Consider the following 23,794-nt stretch of genomic DNA (forward strand, 5'->3'; position numbering starts at 1 on the left):
TTATGAGAAACACCAATGAGCTAAAGAAGGGAATTTCCACATAGCTATCTCTTTGTGGAAGATATACAAAAATGGTCTCCTTGTGGAGGACAATATGACAAGCACAGAAAATATGAATCAACTATACAAAAGTACATAATTTAGTTCACCAATAAATTTTTCTTAGGATCTCACAAGCATTAGCATCACCTCTGAATATGAAGTGGGAGGGGGCAAGAATACAAATCTATAAGGTGGAAAGCTGAAGAGCCGAGAGAAGAAGGAAGCAAGCATTCTCACTGTGGAGATCGAGGACGGCTGTGTAGACACAGGAACATTTGAGCTGGGGCTTAAATTAAAGAGATTTTGACAAAGGACGATTCAAGTCAGAAAAATGGGGGCATGTTTGGAAAACATTTAATATTGTAGTTGCCTGAAGTTCACTGTAGCCAGAGGGGTGTTGGGAGAAGAGCTTGGAATGATAAATTGAAGCTAGAACATAAGAATCCCGAATACTCATGGGGAGTAGTCCTTACTAATCAATAAGATACAGGAACAGCTCGAGTTGTTTGAAGCAGAGCAGCAATCTGAGCTTTGGAGAGATTAACTGGCAAGAAAACACTGGAAGGGGAAAGAACCCGTTGATAAGTTATTGCATCAGTCTGAGCTTGAGTGAGCTTGGGAGCAGCAAGGGGGGAAAAGAAGGAGATACTATGGAGACAAAATGTACATGATTTGGCAGCTGACTAATCAGGAAGCATAGCAAGGGGATCTCAAAGATACTGGTGATGTTTTGAGCCTGTGACTATTATATGAGAAATCTATCAGTCAGAAGGCGAAGGTGGTTTGGGGGAGAAAATGCTGTTTGCTTGAAGCATTAAATTAACAAAACAGAGTTCAAAAATTTTGAGCTAGCAGATCAACTGATGCCTAAAGCTCTGCTGATTGAGAGTAAGTCCCTTTTAATGTACAAATCAGTTTGATTTTGATTTTTTGTTACTTGTGACTGAAAGCATCTTATATATTTATACTGAATGATGGTTGGTGAGGGTTCTATTTCTATAACCTACTGCTTTTACTTAAATGTACCCCTTAACATGCTGTGGTCTTATTATATACCACTAGGTGGTATGAAATAATCAACATGGATTTCAGTAGAAGACACTTGTTACTTTATAAAGAAGTGAGGAAGAACCATGTGATGATGGGGCAGCCAGATAGCTCAGTTGGTTAGAGCGTGGTGCTGTTAAGAACAAGGTTGCTGGTTCAATCCCCACATGGGCCAGTGTGAGCTGCACCCTCCACAACTAGATTGAAATAACTACTTGACTTGGAGCTGATGGGTCTCGGAAAAACACACTTAAATAAATAAAAGTTTAAAAAAAAAAAAAGAGAACCACGTGATGAAAAGAAGACTTCGTTGGTAGGCCTTGTTTCTTGACAGCACAGTGGTTCACAACGAGGGGAGACTTTTGTCTTAACAGTGGACATTTGCAACATCTAGAGACATTTTTGGTTGCCACAAAAGAGTGAGTTGGGTACCTATTGGCATCTAATGGATAGAGGACAGGGATGTTGCTAAACATCCCTCAATGCACAGGACAGCCTCCCCGAACAAAGAATTACCTGGTCCAAAACGCCAATAATGCCACTGTTGAAAACCCTGTGATAGTACAAAGATGAGTGGCCAAAATAAAAGATCCATGACTGATCTTACTTTATTATTTTGCTCTGTAAGCAATGGATATGCCATCTTTTATGGGGAGGAGAAAAGGCCTTTCACCAGCTCTATTTTCTTACCTGAAAAAACGATTCATGCTGCTAGGTTAGCTTAGAGTAAAGAGGTGCCATTAAAGGGAGGCCTTCTCCACACTGCATCACCACCTACTAGATGGCCTGCTGGTAACACCAGCTCCAAGCCTTGGGCTCTTTCCTTCACAAATTAATCCTGGAGAAACACTTGGCTACCAATAACTCTTACCTGAAAAGCAACTACAGAAACAAAAGGGACCGAAATAAGCTGATTATTTTGGCCAGTGGTGGGAATAATGCTCCTCTGTCACAGTTTACCTCCCGCTCTCTATCAGCTCTATCTTAAACATGGGAGTACCAGGCCCCCCATATGGTACCCTTGAAACCCAAGGCAGGGAAGGAGGTCAACCTCGCCAGCCTGTAAGGAGGCAAATACTGGGCTGTGCTACTTGGAACTTACGAACTGAAAGCTTTGGGGGAAGATATCTTACTAAATAAACTGTCTTACTGGAATGTTCCTTTGAACCATCTCAGAGCCTGAGGCAAAAGGAAAAATCAGTCCTAATAGTCCAATCTCTATTTAAAATTGTATATTTTGTTCCTCATGGATTTTTTGGTATTCATTTTGAGTTTTAAATATGACACATTAAAATATTATTTATCTTGATTACTGAGGGTTTTTTGGCATTCTCTTGAATTTTGTACCCAAAGCGAGTGCCTCACTCCCCTCACCCTGGTCCCACCCCTTTTTCCTCACAGTGAATCCTTATCTACCCCAACTATGTTCTTTCTACAGTGATTTCCTCTGGTATTTAACATTGTATTAAACCACCACTAACTCTTTTTGTGGTTCCCCAGTTATATCTCTATCATGATTGTGTCAAAAGGTCAGTAACTGCCATAACCTCTGACTGGCTTAGAACTTCAGATTATTGTTTTGGTACACCCGAAAAGCAACCTGTCTTTCCTTACTGTTTCTGGCACTTATGTTTCCTTCCAGATTGTGGTATATGGAAGTCTCTACGTACATCAGCCTCCTCCAGTCTGCAGCTTCTGTCACAGACACTGTCCCACCAGGGGCCCCTCTCACTTCTTTCACATCACTCCCCATTCTTAATGCCTGTTTCTCTTCCCTTGTATTTCGCGAGAGTCTCATCTCTTTGAACTTTATAGTATCTTTAAAACACAACCTTTCCTCTTCTTTGTTAAAACCTCTGGGAAAAAAAACCCTGACAGCATCTCTTAGAGTAATTTCTACTTGAGCTATTTTAGTAATGACAACAATTTGATAAAATTAAAGTCATGAGAGTGGATCTGAGTAGTACTAGAAACAGTCTCAAAGCGAAAAAGATCACTTTCATCAGCTTCCTTTAAATCCATGCTTGAATTTCTTCATTTCTCCCCGAAACCAAATTCCTTATGTTCTAGAAGATTTAGAGACTGCCTCGGCCTACTTCATCGCTTTCTTCTTTTCCTTCATGCCTTCTTTGGCCTGCTTTCCAAGCTTTTCTGTCTCTCTAAAAACACAGGTCTGTGACCACCTCCAAAGCTAATCTTTTAGCCATATGTTTAATTTGAAGATAGGTTGCTTGAATCAGTATTATTTTGAGTTAGTAGGTGGGAAACTCCTACTCCCTGCTCCTCATTTTGCCATTTGAAAGGAATTTCCTAGAGTAATAGTGCCACCTTCTCTCCCCATCAGTTACCCCTTCCTCCTCCCAGGTGGAGAAACGAGGTTATCTGACTAGTGAGCTTACAAGAACCCCGACATGCTCAGGGGTCCTTCAGCATGGCCTTCGGGACTCCAGCTGTAACCACATGAATAAGTCTATCGATGTTAAGGATCCATGATGTAATAACACATGTGATCTATAAGCAACACGTATGGATATTGAGATCTCCATCTTCCTGACCCCCGGGATAAAGAGGAATGATTTGAACCCTGTAAGGGTGATGGGCAGACAGACAGCATCCAATAATGGGACTGGGGAGGAAAAGGGAAGGCAGGCGGGAAACCGGAACATGGCTATCAGGGGGTGAAGATCAAGGAGATGAGGCTCATACAGGAAAGGGGGGCTCCAGGGGTTGCCAGGACACCCTGTGCATCATGCGGTACCTTTTACTCAGTTAAAATTCCTCATCCTACCGTGGATAAAAAACATCATTTTCCTAAAGGCTTCCCAGCATTGTTAGGCCACAGTCAGGCTTCCGTTTATCCAAGAGATCACTTGGGGAACCTCGCTCAGATTTTCTGGGGGGGAAATGCAGTGATGTACATACAATATTACTGAATTAAGATTTGGCCCTTTGGTTTGGCCAATATTTTGTAACATTTGAACTGTATTTTGTAACATTTGAACTGTACATAGTCAAGGCAGTTTAATCTTCCCTCAACTTACAGTGTCCCAGATGCTGGCCCACCAGACTGTAGAACACATCGGAGGCAGGGTTATAAAGCAAAGGCCACGCTCCTGCGCTCCTCATTTATTACTTATCCCACTGAGCCTGATGCTTTCCAGCCACCAGGCCGTGTGTGTCTACTGTTTTGTCTGGTCTCTAAGTGCCTGGGGGCTGAGAAGAACATCTTTATTGGTAAAGATAGAGAAAGAGATCAAGACTTTCAAGCTAAGTCTATCTTCTGTGTCAGAGATACAGGCGGGGTGATTTGAAGGAGAAGTGACTTTCAGCCAGGCTTTTGGTTTAGCCCCACGTGATTTACTTTACCGAAAAAAAAATGAAAAACACACCACCATTGGTATCGGTACATACCTGGTTAGAATGTGATTTTCAGCCTGGTGACAACAGTCAACAGTATTATATTGTATACTTGGAAGTTTCTAAGAGCGCAGATCTTAAAAAGTCTCACCCCACCCCGTGTGTGTGTGTGTGTGTGTGTGTGTGTGTGTGTGTATGTGTGTCTGTGTGTGTGTGTGTGTGTGTGTGTGTTAACCGTATTGTGGTTATCATTTTGCAGTATATACGTATATCAAATCATCACACTGTACACCTTAAACGTACACAATGTTATATATCAATTACATCTCAACAAAGCTGGATAAAAGATAAGTAAGTTCTGGGGGTCTAAGGTACAGCACGGTGACTAGTTAACCACATCGTGTTGTGTACTTGAGAGCTGAGAAGAGAATAGACCTTCGATATTCCCACAAGAACAAAACATGTTAATATGGGAGGTGATGGATGTCTTAGCTAACCTTAACATGGCAATCATTTCACCATTTGTACATATACCAAATCATCACACTGTACGCCTTAAACTTACACAGTGTTGTTTGTCAGTTATATCTCAGCAAAGCTGGGGGGTGTAAAAGAATGTGATTTTCAATCTTTTGGAAATTGATACAAGCCTGAATTTCTTTGGTTTTGGAATCCCAGTTCCTTTCTAGACGTGCTATATAGCACACACTATTTTTAGTGAAAGCTAACGAATACAATGAATTTTGTTGGTCACCTTTATAATACCCATTAAAAGGGAAATGCTGTCTATTTTAAGCTAAGATTTGAGAGCGGTGTCTGAGTCAGAGAGTGGGGATCACCAAGTCACTAGATGTGCACAACATCCCACCACCTGAGCTTGGGCGCTGAGAGGGCTGTCACCAGGCTGAGCAGTCCAGAGCTGGCCAGTTTCTTGGCTGCTTCTGAAGCTGCTTGGTTTCAGGAAGACCCAGGAAGATACCACCAGAAATCTCCCATCCCCAGGTGGGTGCAGTCAGTGCTGGGAGGCACACCAGTAGCAGACTGGAAATGACGGAATAGGGTGAAAGGCCAGCGCTTCCTCATTCTCTGGGGGCAGCCATGTGTATCACTTATCTTCCTTTGATCCGGCTTCCATTTTTGCTGTGGAAATGGCCTGCTCAATGTCCTGTGCTGACGTGTAATAAAGAATGATCTGGTCTTCCTCCCTGACAGATAGCTTCTAAAACTGTTGGACTTTCCTGAGTGATATAGGCATCCGTATTATTCATGGGCCTCTTGGATCACAACTGAGTTTCTGCTAATGACATGACTTCTGATGGGCCACTAAATAGCTTCAGGATGGGGGGTGGTCCCCAGAAGGACCAACCACATGATTAGAGGGGTGGGGCTTTGAGCCAGCCTGACCTCTGGGAAGGGAATGGGAGCTGGAAAGTGAGTTCAATCACAAGGTTAATGATTCAAACGAGCATGCCTATATAATGAAACCCCAACAAAATTCTGGATGCTGAAACTCTGTGGAACTTCCTGGTTGAGGAGTACACCGGTGTGCTGGGAGGGTGACTTGCCCTGATTCTACGGGGAAGGACACAGCACCCTGTATCTGGAGCCCTCCCAAACTTTGCCTTCTCAGTCTCTGCGTTTGGCTCTTCCTGATTTGTATCTGTTCTAATAAAACTGTAATTGTGAGTATAGCACTTTCCCGAGTTGAGACTCATTCCAGCAAATTATCAACCTGAGGGGGTCGTGGGAATCCCCAAATTTGTAGTTAGTCAGTCAGAGTGCGGGTGGCCTGGGGACCCCTGGATCTTGCAGCTGACATCTGCAGTTGGGGAAGTCTCGTGGAGGATCAGGCTCTTAAACTCATGGGTTTTGTGCTAACTGTGGGTAGTTAGTGGCAGAACTGAACTGTAGTACACCAACTGGGGTTGGAACAGAATATGCAAAAGGAGAGAAACTCTGAAGGTGCAGTGCCCAGAGCAGGGGTTTGCACCCTATATTTGAGGAATCCTAGTCCTGCAAAAAGAGGGTCAAGTAAGTTTAGAAATGTTGCATACTTATCCCTCAGATCAGTAGAATAAAGGCTCTAAAAGTAGTCAAAAATTTAAATTAAAAAAAGTCCCTGGAAAACTTCACAATCATAACTAGTTTGCCAAAAGGGTAAGTTTTGGGTCCATCATATATTATTATTTTTTAACAACCTAGATGATTAAGTAGAGAACATGTTGATTACATCTGCAGATGACTCCAACCTAGGATTCCTAGAAAAGATGGTGAAAGCAGGAAACCCAATGGTGGGAGTGGGGAGGAAGGATTCAAAACTGAGGATGATGAGAAATATTTAGTGTGCCTGAGGCAGAGCTAGGGAGACAGCGATGAGCAAGACGACACAGCCCTTGCCAATATAGCATTTGCAGTTAAGTGGAGGAGACAGACATTAAATAAATAATTACACAAATGACAATATAATCTCAATTACAGCAAGTACTAGAGTAAGGTACTAAACTAGCATTACAGTGGAGGGAACTAAATAGGTCCTACATCAGTCTGAGGAGTTGGTTGGAAAAGGTGTTTCTGAGAAAGTGTTATTTAAGCAGTGACCTGAAGAATGAGTCGGGGGTAGTGGAGAGGCAACGGCACACGAGAAGGCGCTGAGACGCATGGCAAAGACACGGTGCGTTTGGGGAACAGAGTGAAGTCAGAGTGGCTGGAACTTGTGTTGGGGGAGACAGTGGCAAGAAGGCAAGAGTTGAAGGTGAGGATGCGGGCAGGAGCCAAGTCATGTGGGATCATGGTAAAGACGCTGGTCTAAATGCCAAAAGAAGTGGGAAGCCATGGAAGGACTATAAAGAGAGGTCTGTCTACCAGGGTCAATTTCAATTTTAACAAGATCACACTTGCTGCAGTTAAGACAAGATTTGAGAAAGGTTAGACTAGAAGCAGGAAGACTGGTTAGTCCTCTAGGTGAAAGATGACCCAACTCGTAACAAAGAATATGAGACAGGTAAAGGCTATCTCAAAATTCAAATACAAAGTATGCTTATCAGGTATAAAAGAAAAACTAGGCATAATACTAGGATGTATTAGAAATAAGGCTAGAATGTGGGTAGAGGTCTTGAATTAATCTCTTCCTTTGTATTTACCACTGGGTAGAACCCTATTAGAACATCACTGTAGTTTCTAGAATGCAAGAAAGACATGGAAACTTGGACATTATCAACCATTGATACCTCAATGGTTGAAATGTTGGACATATGTATTAAAAACAGTTAAAGGAAATGTGCTTATGTAACCCAGAGAAAACCGAAGTATGGCTTGATTCATTCACTAAGAACATTCTATGGGCATGTCTGATGGTTTCTCAAACTTTGAATACAGTTAAATCAACTGTAAAGTTCGTTCAAATCTCTAGGCCGGATCCCAGAGATCCTAACTTCAACAGAGAAGAATCCAGCCATTGCTCCCCATATCACCCTCATGATGCTCATGCAAATGGTACTCCAACCACATTCTGAGAGGTGCTGGGTCCCGCCCTCAAGAAAGTCAGACACAAGTCATGGCCCAAGACAGGAGTCCAGGAGAGTGGAGGGGGGTGGGGTCGTGCAGGAGGAATGCTCAGTGCTACCTGGGGGATGAAAGCAGGGTGGCGATAGGGTAGTCAAGGGGGCTTGGAAAGAAGTCTGTAACCATGTAAAGGATTTTTCACACCCAGAAGCCTACAGCAAATAAAAATACAAAACTATACCCAACACATTGCCTGTCAACCCTGATCTCAGGCTCACTGCTTTGCAGGCCTGCAACATTTTTTCATCTGAAACATGTAAAGGATTTTAATGCTCTGTTTTCACTAATGTCATTTAATTAAAACATTTTCTATGTTAACATATTGTAAGGTATAAAGGCCTGCACACAGTCATATTTTCTACTGCTAAAACTAACTTTTAGTTTACCCCAACACCTCAATTTGTGTGACTATATGTGGCCCATGCTTGTTCAAGGAATGAATGACTGGATTAAAATATAAATTTGAGAAATAAATTGGTATTACTATATTACTAGATTTCCTTATTTAGAGATGTGATTTATTTATTTATCATTCTTTAATTTAAAATTTTTAAATTATTAGTTTCAGGTATACAAAACAACAGTGATTAGACTAGAGATGTATTTTTAAATGGCAAGTTTCTACGTAAGAATGTTTCTGCTTTTAGGCAGTATAATGGATTTTAGAAAACCTCTCAAATAGCTCTTCCTCTTAGAGGAGCCCATGAAAAGCTTAGTTTTTCAAGAAACTTAGCTAGAAATTAGGGAGAATATTGAGCTACCCCCCAGTCTATCCCAAAACCACACCTAGATCAATTTCTCTCCTAATTAAAGGTCCATAAATAGAAGCTTTAAACTCAATGTAGAGTCCAGTAGTACATTCACACTTCCTTTAAAAGTTTAGCTGGAAATGAACACATGACAAGAACAATGTTAACCATAAAGGAAGCTACAAAAAGGGACAAGAACTTTCCAGACCAAAGTATAGCAACAAAGACTGGGAGAAATGAACAGTTTAACAGCTTTAAAAAAAAAAAAAAAAAAGGGGAGAGAGAGAGAGAGGGAGAGAGAGAGAGAGAGAGCACAGCTATGGCCTATGAAGTTCAGGAAGGTCTATCAAAAGATCCGTATCTTCTGAAATTCAAAATGATTTTATTCTTCTGAAACATATCAAAGACCAACATGTGACTTCTATGATGAGAATACCAGGAATAAATCAAAAAAGCAAATTTATATCCTATAAAATCAAACGGCCTACTTATATAAAGTGATCACATCTCTGAATTTTAGGATGTGAAATAGTTCAAAACCCAAATTATATAACGTTCTTCTTCTTCCATAGAGTCACATGACTATTCCAGTGTGTATTCATATTCTTAATATACATTTATTTTTATTTAAAATAATTTCCCGGGCTTAGAAACTTAAGACTGCAAAAATGGATAAAAAGCAAAGTAATTTATCCAATGATAGACATCGCAGCCAAGAAAAAGATTCCCATCTCCTGTCTTCTTACTCAAGTGATATTTCTATGGGTTTAAAATCTCTTCCCCAAAGGAAAAAGGTATCACTTATTAAGTGAGATTAAATGGAGGATCACGTTACCTAATTTTCTCTAAACTTCTATAGACATTGAAAGAATCACAAAAGGAGAGGTAGAAGGGACCGTATTGTACAAGGCTGTTCCTTCTAAAATCTCCCCGACGACCAGACGTGTTGGAAGGAAACTCAAAGACCTTCATGTTCAACTGTGTGCTATAACCACTCATTTAACTGTCTGGCTTCCAGTTTTCAATTTCTGTGAGGACACATAATGGGATTATCTTGTTCACTATGCATCAAGCACAATGCTTAGGACAGAGTAGGGCTTCAATAAATATTTGCAAAAGGGCCAAATTAATATAGCTCTTCATCTCCCAGATGAGAATATCGTAGCTCAGACAATTGACTTGCCTTGAGGTCAGAACTCTAGTTCTTCCAGTCTCACGGGCCAGAGCTCTTGCCACTCTACTCATTTTCACCCATGGCCATCAAATCTTCTTATATAAGGGAAATCCATTCTACTCTGGACATTTCTGTTACCGTGGTCCAATGGAATCATACAAAGTAAGCCTATTTTCTAAGTGGCAGCCTTCGAGTATGTGGAGACAATTCTTGTGTCCTCCCTATTCTAGGTTATATTTGAATGACATGGCATTTGGTACTTTCACCATCGTATCACATGTCAGTAAACGTAGTTGTTTATTCTTCAAGAGCAGCGTCTATAACTAAAATTTCCAGGTGTGGCCACAGCCAAACATAATGAGGATATGTCCTCTTCTTTCTAGCTCAATGTTTTGTGCATGCTTTTGACGTAGCCACAGTAGCACAGATTCTGGCTTCCCAGTTGCCACATGTGTATGCCCACATGAGCTGCTGTTAGATCAAGTGTCCTCTACCTTCCATCTTTGCAGTTAATTTTCTGACTTTAAGTACAGGACTATCTATTTATCCCTATAAATCACACCTTGTTTGGCCCATTCCTCTAGCTTGTGTTTCAGAGTCTGGATTCTGTCATTCAGCTTATTAGTTGTCCAGCCTAGTTTTGTGAGAGCTACACATTTGATAAGTATGCCTATGATATCTTTATCGAGGTAATTATTGTCCTATCTGGGCAAATAATAAAACTAGCTAATCCTCATATAGCATTTACTATGTGCCAGGGACAGTTCTAAGCCTCTTTAACTCATTTTATTCCCACTACAAACTTATGAGGTAGATGTGATTATTTTTTCACATATGAGATTTAACAATGGAGATACAGAGAGGTTAAGCGACCCAGTGTCACACAGTTAGTGGGTAGCAGATCTGGAAACCCAGCCAGTCTGATTCCACAGTCCCTGATCTTAATTACTAAACCATGCTGCTTCTCATTATTATCATGTACTTTTACTGACAACCTTCTAGGCTTAACGGGATCCATCAGTCAACAATTCTTGAGTAAAGCTACCAATCATTCACAAAATGACATAACTGGAATTTCTGATGACCTAAGTTTCACTGTCTTGAGGGTTTTGCCAAATGCATCTCTGAACACTGAGTGCTACATAGCAAGGACTTCGCCTGTCTAGCCACCCCTCGTTTTCCTTTGTGCATCCTCAACCAGACTATAAAGTCCTGGGCGTCCAGACCATATCTATGCTTCTCTTCTATCTCCCATAGTAGCTACTACATGAGCACACAACAGAAATTCAAGTTTTATCCTTGATAGGTAGTGAAAACCAAGGAGATCTTCCCCTGAGTTTAATTCTGTAGGAAATGTAAGGATGAAGTTTGAAATGGGAAGTAGGGTGAGATACCACTTGAGCTCTTCAGCTTTCATATTCTTTACAACCGGGATTCTCTGACACAAGCAGAGACAGGATATGTTGGTCTCCAAGCCAGTGGCCATGACGGCTTAACCCCTTACCTCCCAGTCCCAGTCTCCTGCTCACCTCTTTCAAGCCCCTCCTGCTCTCTTGGAGGGGATTCTACAAATCTTGGAAGAACACAGCCTACACCTCACCCTACTTTCATATTCCAAGATACCTGGCAGAGCATGTGTGTGGTATCCATGAGGAGTTTAATATTAATAAATGCTGTTGAAATGAACCCTCCACCAAACTCCATGTAAGGATTTTACTACCACAACCCCTCCACGGTCATATTCAAGGTTGGGGAAAATAAAACAACCCTTCAGAACAACAAACTAGACATTTCTCCTCTGGAAGACAACAAGCTAATACACTAAAAAACAAAATGACTTAGACAATACAAGGTGAGATGGCAACAACAGAGTAAACAATTTATTTATCTAAGCTGTTTTCTATATTTTGGGGGCACATCTCAGTTTTCCATCATTGTCTTCTTCTCCTCCAATTAGCTACCCTGTTTCCCCGAAAAGAAGACCTAGCCGGACAATCAGCTCTAATGCGGAGCAAATTTGGAGCAAAAATTAATATAAGACTGGTAAAATGAGACTGGGTCTTATATTAATTTTTGCTTCAAACGATGCATTAGAGCTGACTGTCCGGCTAGGTCTTATTTTCGGGGAAACACAGTACCTGTTTATTCCCTAACTCATATAATTCTTCATTATTACCATTCCTAGCAAGTGGGAGACAAATTTGAAAATGGGGAACTGGAGATATCAAGAAAGGTCAATTTTCTTTTTATTTCCGTCTCATTTCCTTGGTAGATCTGGCACCTTGGCTGCCAGAGGATCCCCCAATTTTTTACATGGGAATCAAACAGATTTTTGCTATGTTAGAATTTTTTTTTTAAGAGCATAATATACAACTTCCCTTCTTGACACTCAAAAACCTACAGATCTTTCTTTACCTAGACTCATGCTGCATAATCAGCTCCCACATTCAATTTCTCTTTTTCTTAAGAATTGCTATTCTGCATGATTTACTCTGAGGCCAATAAGTAACTAACTATGCCCAAATCAGAAATATTGCTTACTTCCAGACTGGCAGCTACTTAATGAATAATTAACCACTCCATACTTTCTATCGGGGATGCTTGTATTACCAGGGTAAAGAAAGGTATCCTTTCTGTCTAAACAATGTCATAAAACAGGCCTTTGCCAGAATGTCGCCCTCATTTATCACATGAAATGCCATGTGGTATTAACAAGGTCGATACTGTTTGTTTAACATATTTTGCTTTCATAGGGGCTTGAAATGATTTGTTTTTGCAGCTGTAACAGAGTTAAATTAGGGATTTAGGCTTGGTTTAGCTAGTTGGGCATATATAACCAGGGGCTATTAATTATCTTCCTGGAGTGCTTTGTCGTCTTCCCACAAGTTACAGCATCGTTGGGGTACTGAGTTATCCCACAAGCAGCCAGATTCTATCCTCAGATAATCAATGCCTGCTTCTCAGGTACTGAAGGGAGACTAAATAATTGAAATTTCTGTTTCTAAATCCATAACTTTCTCCCCCCGCCATCACTGCCCGCCTGCCAACATGTAAATGTTATTAGTGCACAGGTTGGTTTTTTTTAAGTTGAGTAAGGAATTTAAGAGCCAGTCTTAGTTCAAAGACTAGTTTCAGACATCCGTTCCCACAAATGAGAAACTTAAAAAAAAAAACACTTTTCTGATCTTAAAGCACCAATGCTCAGCCCTTCCTCACACTGCTATTCTGCCTTAAACGGAGCAGGGGGAGAGGAGGAAGTTGGCTCCAAAGATAAACTTGTCAAAAGCCTGCACTACAATACTAATTCCTGTCTACCTGTTTGTGAATGTCAGCTGGGAGCAAGCGCTGAAAAGCTTTGGGGGGAAAAATCAAGGGGAAGAAGGGGGAAAGGAGGGGAGGGGAGCAAAGAGAAAATAGAGGGCAATTCTAACAAAAATGAAATCATACACACACACACACACACACACACACACACACACACTCAGACACACAAAGAGAGGGGGGAAAATGCTCCCCCCAGCTCAGTCCTAACAACATACTTCTTTATCAGAGGTTCATTGTCAATCAATTAGCTGAGGCAGCAGGGGTCTGTGAGGTGGGGGCCCCCAGGGAAACAATAGGCAGCCCTGTTGTATTACTATTTAATCACTTTTGCTAAATAAATAGAGCAGCCCCTGAGGTGCTGTCATGTCAAGGGAATTTATAACCAAAAAAAACTTCATTTTTCATTGGTCAGTCCTTTTTTCCCTTCAGGACAAGAGAGGGTTATTACTGTAGCCTTAAGTTCCATCTTTGTGTTTCTTGCCTTTGATTCCCACTCGGACCCTGCCACTTTCTGGCACTAATTTGTCAGGCTGAACAAAGAGAGGATTTGTACCTCCTGTAAGGTCTCAATTAGGAATGGCTTCTGCTGTATTATGTGCCATTCAGAAAGGACACAATGCCGGTAATTACAGGAATTTGCACTAAATGGCTGAAGAATTCACAGCACAACTACACACACACACACACACACACACACACACACACACATCTTGGGCTTACCCCTCCCAAGGGCTGGGGGGGAAAAAGGAAAGCAAAAAGCTCTTAATACGAGAGAGATGTAATTACCAACAGCAGTCCCAAGAGGTTAAACAGCAGCCAAAGGAGTAAAACCATAAAAACTGACAGTGTGAAAATGGTGGAGGGGATCCCCTCGGCTCACTGCTTTTCCTGCTGTCTCTTCGTTCACATTTTCAGCTTCAGTTCAGAGTCAGGAACGCTGTCCCACAACGGGGCCATCCAATTTCACTTCCAGATTACAAAGCAGTAACAAAAGGAATGCTTTAAAAGGTGAGCTTTGTTTTGCATCTCTTGTCGAAACTATAAACCGGCTCTGGGCCCTTTTATTATAGTACTGTACTCAATTGCTAGGTTTCTTGATTGCAGGGAAATTACAGGAAAAATATCTGTGTGTACTAGTGCCAAGAAAACCATGCTATCTATTGAGGGGAAATAGGTATGTACACATGTCTAATTCCTGAAGAAAACAGAGCTGCTGCCTTATAATCTAATTTATACAGCATTTTGTGAACAACTTAAAACCACTTACAGGTACATGTTTCATAAATATTTTACTAAGCAGCATAAGTATTTGTTTTAGCATTAATATTTTAATATCACGGATTCTCCATTTCCAGACATAAGTTTGAATCCCAACCACTAAAGAAGCGTACCCCATTTTCTGCTACAGAGGTGTTTCTGCAAAACTGTACTAAAGCATCACCAAATTGATTGTTCTTAAATACTACTTTCATCATGTGCTCTTCTGCTCAGGGGCCTTCTGTGTCTTCAGGGTGAAACACTAAGTTCAACCTTATCAAACTACCTTTTTTTGTAGGTCAAAAATGACCAAATATCTGTAATTTCACATAGCTCCACTTGGTACCACCTCTGACAGTTCTCTAAGCCCATGTGTGTGCCTCACTTCTACAGCTTTGTCACAGTTGTCACTTGGCATTCACAATGTGACGATTTGATTAATGTCTGTCTATGCTAGTGGATTGCAAGTTCCATGAGAGCACGGACCACGTCTACTTTCTTGCAACACTGACTTGTCTAGGTTCACCCACCTTTTGGGCACATGCTCAGAAACTCCGCACACAATAAATGGTGTAAATGAACGGAAGAACTTAATTTTCAAAGGCATGTTTTCAGGAAGAAGGAACAGCAAGTGTAAAGGCCCTGGAGGCAGGAATGACCAAGGTAGGCTCCAGAACATCAAGAAGACCCCGGTGGCTGGGGTTTCCCAAGCATAGGGCAGCCATGGAGCTGGAGAGGAAGCCGTGGAACAAACCACACATAATCAAATACAACTATAAAAAGTTCAAGCACATGTTAAGAAATATACAGTTATAAATAAGCATGTATTTTCAAAACCATAACCTCAGGCATTTTTGGATGGTCGTGGTCCATTTTCTCTGCAGGGGCTCTTTAAATTTCAGAGAAGGATATAGAAAATTCTTCACCTACAGAAAGAATTTAGTGCAGCCAAGCCAACTGCACTATTTTGTAGATTTAAAAGCCAACATTTGTGGCTCCCCTAAATAGTAACTGAATGACATCATTAACAAAGAGCTACCCAGAGCAATCTTCCACTTTTAAAGTTTATTCATCAAAAATACTTAAAGAGGGAGGGCCTAAGTAGCCATAAAAACTTACAGTCTAAAGAGGCTCACTAAAACCATGAAATATTGTGAATTAGCTTCTCCTTAAAATAATAGATAAAGCCAAGATCCAACTAGAAACAATTTACTGGACTTTTTAGCCTTCTGGTCAGTAAACGCACTGTGCAACCAGCTTTTTCACCAAATGAGTTTATGAGGATGCAAAGTTAGAGGACACAAGTACTAAACGAAGAAGCCAGCTGGTTTAGATTAACTGTGTTTGTGAGAACCATACATCAATTTTTAAAGTTCCATCTGCTATAATAATCTTTGCTATAATGAAGAGCCTCCCAAGTAATTTAAAAAACATTCAGAGGTTTGCTTAACAAGTTTCTTCTGCCTTTTTCTTTTGAGACTCTGCCCCCTACAGGAGATGAAGTATTCCCACCTAAGGTAGGAAAGCAGTATTCCTAGTGTTTCGGGAAAACCACGCGTATCGCAAGGCTGCTGAATGCAGCACTTTCCAATGGAAGAGAGAGCATTGAAATGAAATGAACATTTTCGACTTTGGAATTGGCCGCACTATTCAAAATAGGATTGACTTCTCCCCTCCCCAAATTAAAAACCTGCCGGTGCCTCATTAAAACTCCAAACCAAAGCATGAAGGTAAAAGCTGAGCAGAACACATGAGTTTCGGACTACATTATCCTGTCTCCTGGATTCCCTACCACCACTCATCCCCAGCCTATTCACCAACCAGCCAAACTTAGTGAGCACCAGAAGTAGACAGCAAAGGGAGGCACCCAAAAACATGGAACCAAAAGTAGCTGCCCAAAAGTTCCATCTCTGCCCATCACGCAATCCTTTTCCTATTCTTTTCTACTTAGCTTCCTTCTCTCCCTGCCTCTTCTATTCACCTTTCTTTATCTTTTTCCTGTTTTCATTTCTCCAACTGCCAGATGCAGTGGACCTGCTGAATGGTACCCTCTACCTGCATTTCTCCTCCTCGAAGTGCTAGGAACACTGCTAAATGAGGTACAGAACAGTGCACACTCCCTCCGGAAGCAAACTTATGAAAGGAAGTGAATTAGGTGACAACTAGGTGACAATCCTTATGTTACCCCTGAGGCTTTTCATCCCCTTTTACAGAAAGTTTCCCAATTCAGTTATTTTCATCTCTGCCTTGAGAACTCAGCTATTCTCCCTGATAGATTGTTGACCCTGTCAACAATCGAAAACCACAGAAGTGTTCCACAATTTCAGAATGTCCACAGAGTAAGCACTCCATAAATTCCTGCTGAATGCCTCAACTCTGAAACGTATCTACTAGTATGAGACACTGAAATGTCAATCATTTTTAAAGAACTACTCCTCTAAAACCAGTGTCTCCTTATTTCAAAACCATTTTCCAAAAGTAGCTGGCTGGCTTAGAGAAGGCCTTTCCTGCCTGCAGATATATGCGCGTCACACAGTATGGCTTCTTTACTGACTTGGTGTTTTCGGTCTCTCCAGCCCTGCCTTGCAAGTTCCTGTTTCACCATCACTGAGATCCTCCAGGCAAAGCAGGGAGAATTCACTTACTACCCCCCTCTGCTTAGGTAAATTATTTTTCAATAGAAAAAGCCACCATCATAACTAACCTAAATTCAAAACAGGGGTTTTCAGTGTGCCACCAACTATTTGGCTTTTCAGTGCAGAAGCAAGCACAAAATTTAAAATTTGGTCTTGGTTGGTGGTGAGCTTCTTGTACATTTTTAAACAACATACTTAAGTCTGATATACTTGAATTAGAATCATCCAAAGCAGGCTCCCAATTAAAGTTGCCTTCATGGTAAATGTTTTGTCACAAATAGTGGGGTTTAGTGAAAGAAAAATAATTTGATATCATTTATAGTAGATATGTATTATAGATTTGGTTTAGCAGGGGCTTTTTCCTTTCTAGTATACTGCTTTGGGGAAGGTGAGAGGAATCGGGAGTAGGGAAGAGAAGCCATAACAAGGTTTTAAGAACTAACCGATGACTGGTCTTGAACTCCACTTTGGGTCTCACGCTTCCACAGCAGTTCCAGAAGCCCTAGGCTTCTGCAGGATGAGGCACAGGCCCATCGTGACTCAGAGGTCATCTGCTTAATCATCATCTACCCTGATCCTAGTCACCTCCACAATTCAGTCCAGAACGACTTTTTAGATTCTACCGTAATGAAACTTGCCACAGTCATGACCAATGACAGTTACTGACTATGGATATTTTCCTTGCCTATGGAGGCTAGGAGTCAGCCTTGGGCCTGACTGTCTCTTATGAGACAATGTGTGACGTCCACATCACAGTGACCTTTATTTAAGAAGGCAGAGGAAACAGAATCACAGCACGCACAGGAAGCCTAACGTCTAGTCTGGGAACACTTCCGCCAAATTTTGATTCAATGGGGACTATCATCTCTGCTTCTACTTACTTTACCAGCACGGCATGAAGATAAACAGATGTTTTAATATAGCAAACTCCTTGAAGGAGAGATGCCTTTTAAACAAGAAGGAGCTGGGACTGGCCTATTGAGGGGATTTTAAAAGTGAATGCCAATTGTGGGGTTCAGAATTGGCCCTTAATGAGCTTTAGGCTGGAAGTTCACTTCCTACCTGCACATTTGAAGCTCTGAGCAGTGAGTCCCCGTTCCAAAGACAACGTCGTCAGAATGCTGAGGAAGCTAGTGGTCACGGACTGACGTTTGCTCTTCCTGAGCTCGCCTGGCTGGTCCTTGGGCTTGTTCCTCAGTGTGACTTGCAGGTTTTGCTCTGAACTCCTCGCCACATTGGCAGCCATCTTCAGAGCCTCCATCCACTCCTGAGCCCTCTGCCGGGTCTCAGCACGGAGGCGGAGGACATCTTGGGGGAAAATGACTTGAAAGCAAGAGTCGCAGTCGTCCAGGCTGTCCATGTGGACCGCCAGGCACACGTGCACGTTGTAGCTGAGCAGGGGGTCCTCGTCCAGCTTGCCGGGCTGAAAGGCCATGAGGTAGGCCCTGCTCAGCACGAACGTGAAGGCCTTCCAGTTGTTCTGCACAGTCAGCCTGTACAGCGTCCCCGACCTGAGGATGTCCTCGTACCGTGTGGGGTTATCCGAGCCAGGGCACGGTGCGAGCAGCTCACTGCATTTCCTCTGTAAACAGTGATTCTGTGTATAGGCCCCAGGACAGCCAAGGCCTGGCGAGTTTGCCAGCTCATCCTGCCGTCCCATGTAACCGGGCACAGCGGCGTGCACGACCTCCCAGAGCTTCTGTCCCCAGTCCAAAGCCTCCCACGGCGACTCTGCCTTTAGCTGTAGCTGAGTGTTGTCATACAGAACAGTGTCCACCAACCTGGCCTCAAGGTTGCCCAGAACAGATATGCTCTGGAAGTGTGAAAGCTGGTACGTGGCATAGAGGCTTTGATTCCCGCTGCTGTCCAGGCTGTAGAAGTACAAGTTGTACGGGGAGAGTTCCGCGTAGCAGCTTTGCCAGTAACTGTCATGGTCCTTTCGAATCTCCAGGTAACCCTTCTTCAGAATGTTTGGGAATGCCTGTTTGTGTTCTAGAAAGAAAAAAACAAAAAAAGCAAAGCATTACTTCATTAATATAAATGAACTGAATGAGATGAAAAGGCAGGTATAAGAAACCAAGCACATCAGGCGTCAGCATCCTTCTGGTTCAAACTGAACATAGGAGTAGTAAAATTCCAAAATAGTACCTAATGGACACGGTGTAATGGGGAAAATCTCAGGCCTGAAAAACTAGGGTGGAATTATGAGTACAGGGAGGCCATGTCCATGTGACATGCAGAGGTCTGTGTGGAGAACAGAAACACTGGAATACATGTGACTATCCCTGCCCCGGGGGCCCAGGAGACAATTGCACTTGGCCAGAATTTCTTGTTTTCTAGGTAACACTCTACAGAGTCCCAGATACATGAGACAGAACAAAATGTTCCTCCTGCCACTTGACCTAACTTCCTGCTAATACTCATCTTTCTCTAGGGTGGTGAAACCAGGAAGGGTCAGTGGAAAGGACGGAGCAGGAAGTATGCCACTCACAGACTCCTGTTTCTCAGACACCCCCATTCCTCTTCAAGGCCAGTTCATGAGCCTTCTGTCTTATAACCAGTTCTTCAGACTTGCCTCAACTAGCTCACTTACAGTTAGTTCTCTGCTTAGATAGCAATCGTGCTCACCTCTGAGCCTGACTGTTAGTAAGCTGTTCCCACTGCTTCCATCAGCCACTACACACTTAACCCTTCACTCAGCTATCCCCTCTTCCACAAAGGGGGTTCGTCCTGACTCCACCAACCCCCACCCCCTTGCCTGCTACACACACCCCTGGGGCAGTATCAGGTACTCCTACTGTATTATTCCTCTTTGATGGACTCTTATCAAGCTGTATTATAATCATTTATTTAAATATCCAATCAATAAAATACATTTTGAAGTTTTTTGTTTTTTTTACTGTAAGCGCCCTGAGCACAGGGGTGAGATCTGTCTTTTTGTCTGAAAAGGACAACACATAATGCAATGCCAGTTACATGATAAGTACTTTAAAAATACCTGTTGAATTAGAAATAAAGCTGCTAACACAAGGCCCAGCATACAGCACGTACAATTCCCTTCCCTTCTCTTCCCCTGTGCTTCACAAGTTTATCCAGTCATGTCATCTTTAATCAATGACTAGCTGCAATATATATATATAAGTTTAGTGTTTTAATAAAAGGGGACATCACTTGGGAGACTTCTTGATATTTTTATCAGGCACGAAAATGCCAACTGTGCAAGAGGGAGCAGTCCTCCTTGGTCGAGATTTTCATTTCTGACATGTTTCCCAATCTCTTGTACTGACACACATTGGAGACAGTCATAAGCTAATTGACTCATTCCCTAAGGAAGACAAGTCACATTCCCAAAGGGTATGATTTCTGATCTTGGCTGAAGAAGAAAAGAATAACACAGATCCAAATCTTAAAATAGCAAACCAAAAGAGAAAAGGAGAGAAATGAGGCAGAGAAAAGCCAATTTTACCTGCTCTCCATCTCTCGTCCTGACATTCATTAGTATTTCTGTGGTAACTCAAAAGCCATTAATTTCTTGCAACCCACACTAATCCCTTTGTAGAAAGAGATAATGGATGCCTAGGTTATCTTTCTTTTCTGAGAATGCAACAAGGGAGGCAGCACTGTTAGAGACACCGCTGCTGCCTCTTGGCCTCTCATTCCTGGCTAACGCTGATGACAGTTCAACCTTTCCCGTAAGACATAACCACGTGTCCCTCCATCCCCATCCTTCCTGTGACCCAGGGGCTCAGCTATGTGTCCCTAAGTAAAATAAAAACCACCTCTCTTGCTTTTAGCTAGGAATTTTCCTCTCCTTTTCTTTCCTTCCCGAGAGCTTTTTACAACAGCTGCTACCGTGAATTAAAAATTCTACCTTAATTGGGTCCAAACCAGCAGCAAACCTGACCAAAGCCTCATATCTTTCTGACTGTACCAGTTAGGATGGTAGATGAGATGTCCTCTTACAGAGTCTCAAAAGTTTCCTCACCTTCTTGATGCAGAATAAAGATAAAAAACGCACTGTGTTTCAGTATTTTTCCCCACTTCGTCTCAGCCCTCTCTAAATAGGTATGTTAAACAGACGGAAAAGAGGTGAGTCGATCATAGCAAATGGACCATTTGTACAGGCTGCACTTGGTAGAGTAATTCTTGAAAACAAAGAATCGAGAAAAAGAAAGCAAATGTGATTAGAAAACTATTGGAAGGCCTGTTTAATATCAGAACTTATTAATATTTGGGTGTGAAGTATGAATTATCTTTGACTGTAGAGGAATGGAGAACTACCATTTCTGTTTAATTTCTAACAACTGCTACTTTCTATTGGATCTGAAGTTCAGTTAAATGGGTTTTTTTTTTAATCGACAAATCAAAAGTTATATATTTAAATCTAAGCTTTCATTAATTTACTATAGTTCAACTTTTGTTTCCCCAGACCATATCATTTCAACTCATTTAATTAACCCATACACATTACTGTAAAGTGTTCAATTTTACAAATAATATATCTGTTTACTAAATGATAACTGATTCATATGGGACCACTGACAAAGGTTATCGTGACTTCCTCAATAAAATAGAGAATGCTGACCAAAATGAATTACTGTGACTATAAATTTCACCCTGAAACCATAAGACAGTAGTGGTTCTTTTTCTTCATGAAAAAGAAAAATGAAGAAAATAAAACCACAGAAGTCTTTGTTTCCCCATTGCTTTCCACTTCAGCTAGCATGAAGACCTGGTTTCAGTTCCTCCTCAATGAAGATCCCTTTTCCCTCTCCTCTCTGTCCTATCGTACCCCGTGCTGCGGCCTAAGGACAATAGTTGCTCCTCCTAGTAACTGAAGAGGAAGAAGGGCATTTGCCTCGTCATGTACTGGATTCACTTCCATACTGCCCACCGCATGCTTCTCTTGCCATTATTTCTTCTATCTGTTCTCAAAAAAGTTTCCATTCCCTAGGCCACCGCGTCTTAATGGAGGTCTTAAATAGGCTCCCACTTCTAGTTTTCCTCCCCCGTGGCCATGTCACACACTGTTACCAGGTTAACCTTTTGGGGCCACTCAGCCCCTCCCATGCCCCCTCCTTAGGCCAAAACCCTTCACAAGTTTCCTGGTGCTACACAATAAAGTCCAAGCTCCTTAGCTTGGCCATAGGACATTTTATTATGGAAAATTTCAAACACACTCACAAGTACGTAGAAGAGTAAAATGAACATCCCCGTGGAATCACCCCTCAGCTTCAAAAATCATCAAGTTGCTGCTATTCTTGTTTCATCGCTCCCACCCCACTCCAACTCTTGCTTTGTACTGTGTTTTTTTTTGTGTTTTCTTTTGTTGTTGTTTTTTTGCTGGAATATTTGAAAGCAAATTGCAGACATTTTATCATTTCTATTCTAAATACTTCAGGGCATATCTCTAACAAATAAAAATTTTAAAATGTATATATGATACCATGTTCACTCTCAACAACATGAATAATTCCTTATCTAATACCCAGTCTGTGTCTCATTTCCCTAGATTGGCTCAAAAATTTGTTTAATACAAATGGTTTGTTCAAATTAGCTTCACGCATTGATTTGGTTCCTACGTCTTTTAAGTCTCCTTAAATCTGTAACAGTTTCCTCTTCCTCTTTTTCATGCCATGTGTTTATTGAATAAATTAGTTCATTGTCCTATAGAATTTCTCACATTTTGGATTTGGCAGAGTTTATCTTCATGGAATTATTTAAATGTTCCTGTTTCCCATGTTTTCTGTTAACTGCTATTTAGATCTCAAGGTTCAGCTAGATTTTTTTTTTTTTGCAAGAATATGTTACAGGTGGTTGTCCTAGGGCCATTAAGATTGATTAAGAGGGTCAGAGGATATTAGCCTGATATGCTATTATAAATTTCCCCAGGGACTCTTCACACAATACAGCCACCTTCTCCACTCCCCCACATTCCGGCCATGTGACCTGATGCTGTTTCCATTACTCACCAACTTTCATGCATTTTCTCTCACCATTCCCTCTGCCTAGATTCCTTCACCTCTGCTTGTCCGTGTTTTCCTCAACATGAGAGCGAGTATAAAATCTCACCTATTCGGAAGCCTTTCTTCTTCATCCCCTCTAGTTGAACACAACTGTCCTCCTCTGAACCCTCATCGCTCTATGGCTATATCACGCTAATGACTCATATTTTAGATACTATTTCACATTCATCAAATATGTATTAAATTACATAATAAAATTATTTTAAAAAAAACACAGTAAGAAATGTAAAGAAGCAAAAATAAATGTTTCTGCCTCCACATCCCAGTACCCACAATCCTCCTGCCCATACTGTGTACCATTTAATATGAAGCCTTTAGACATTATATATGTAATAATATAAACAATAATCAGGTGTGTTCACAAATATTAGCATATATAATTATGGAACACTTACATGCTTTCATTTTAGTTACTTTATGTAATGTTGTCTTTTTAAAAACCATCATGTCCCAGATCACAATAATTGAAACATTTAGGTAACCTAGTTTACCAAGAAAATCAGAACTGCCTGAGTCAGCACGTGAAGTCACAAGAATAGGATTCTAAAGCCCAGGCAACAGAATGAAAGACAAAAAGTAACATTTTAATGTTTCCATAGAACGCAAAAACCTATGCAGTGC

At 41.4% G+C, this 23,794-nt stretch overlaps 1 protein-coding gene across 5 annotated transcripts in view; it reads right to left on the reverse strand.

Moving 5' to 3' along the window:
- PLEKHM3 (pleckstrin homology domain containing M3) overlaps window positions 1–23,794 on the reverse strand; it is a 169,240-nt gene that overhangs the window by 115,824 nt on the left and 29,622 nt on the right. For all 5 annotated transcript variants that reach the window (XM_019726927.3, XM_019726928.3, XM_074312178.2 and 2 more), the window contains exon 3: window positions 18,210–19,139. In XM_019726927.3, coding sequence (XP_019582486.3) covers window positions 18,210–19,139 — 930 coding nt within the window. The remainder of the gene's footprint in view (window positions 1–18,209; window positions 19,140–23,794) is intronic.

The sequence above is a fragment of the Rhinolophus sinicus genome, chromosome 17 (genome assembly GCF_057876585.1).
Source record: "Rhinolophus sinicus isolate RSI-liver-muscle chromosome 17, RSI-T2T, whole genome shotgun sequence".
NCBI lineage: Eukaryota > Metazoa > Chordata > Mammalia > Chiroptera > Rhinolophidae > Rhinolophus > Rhinolophus sinicus.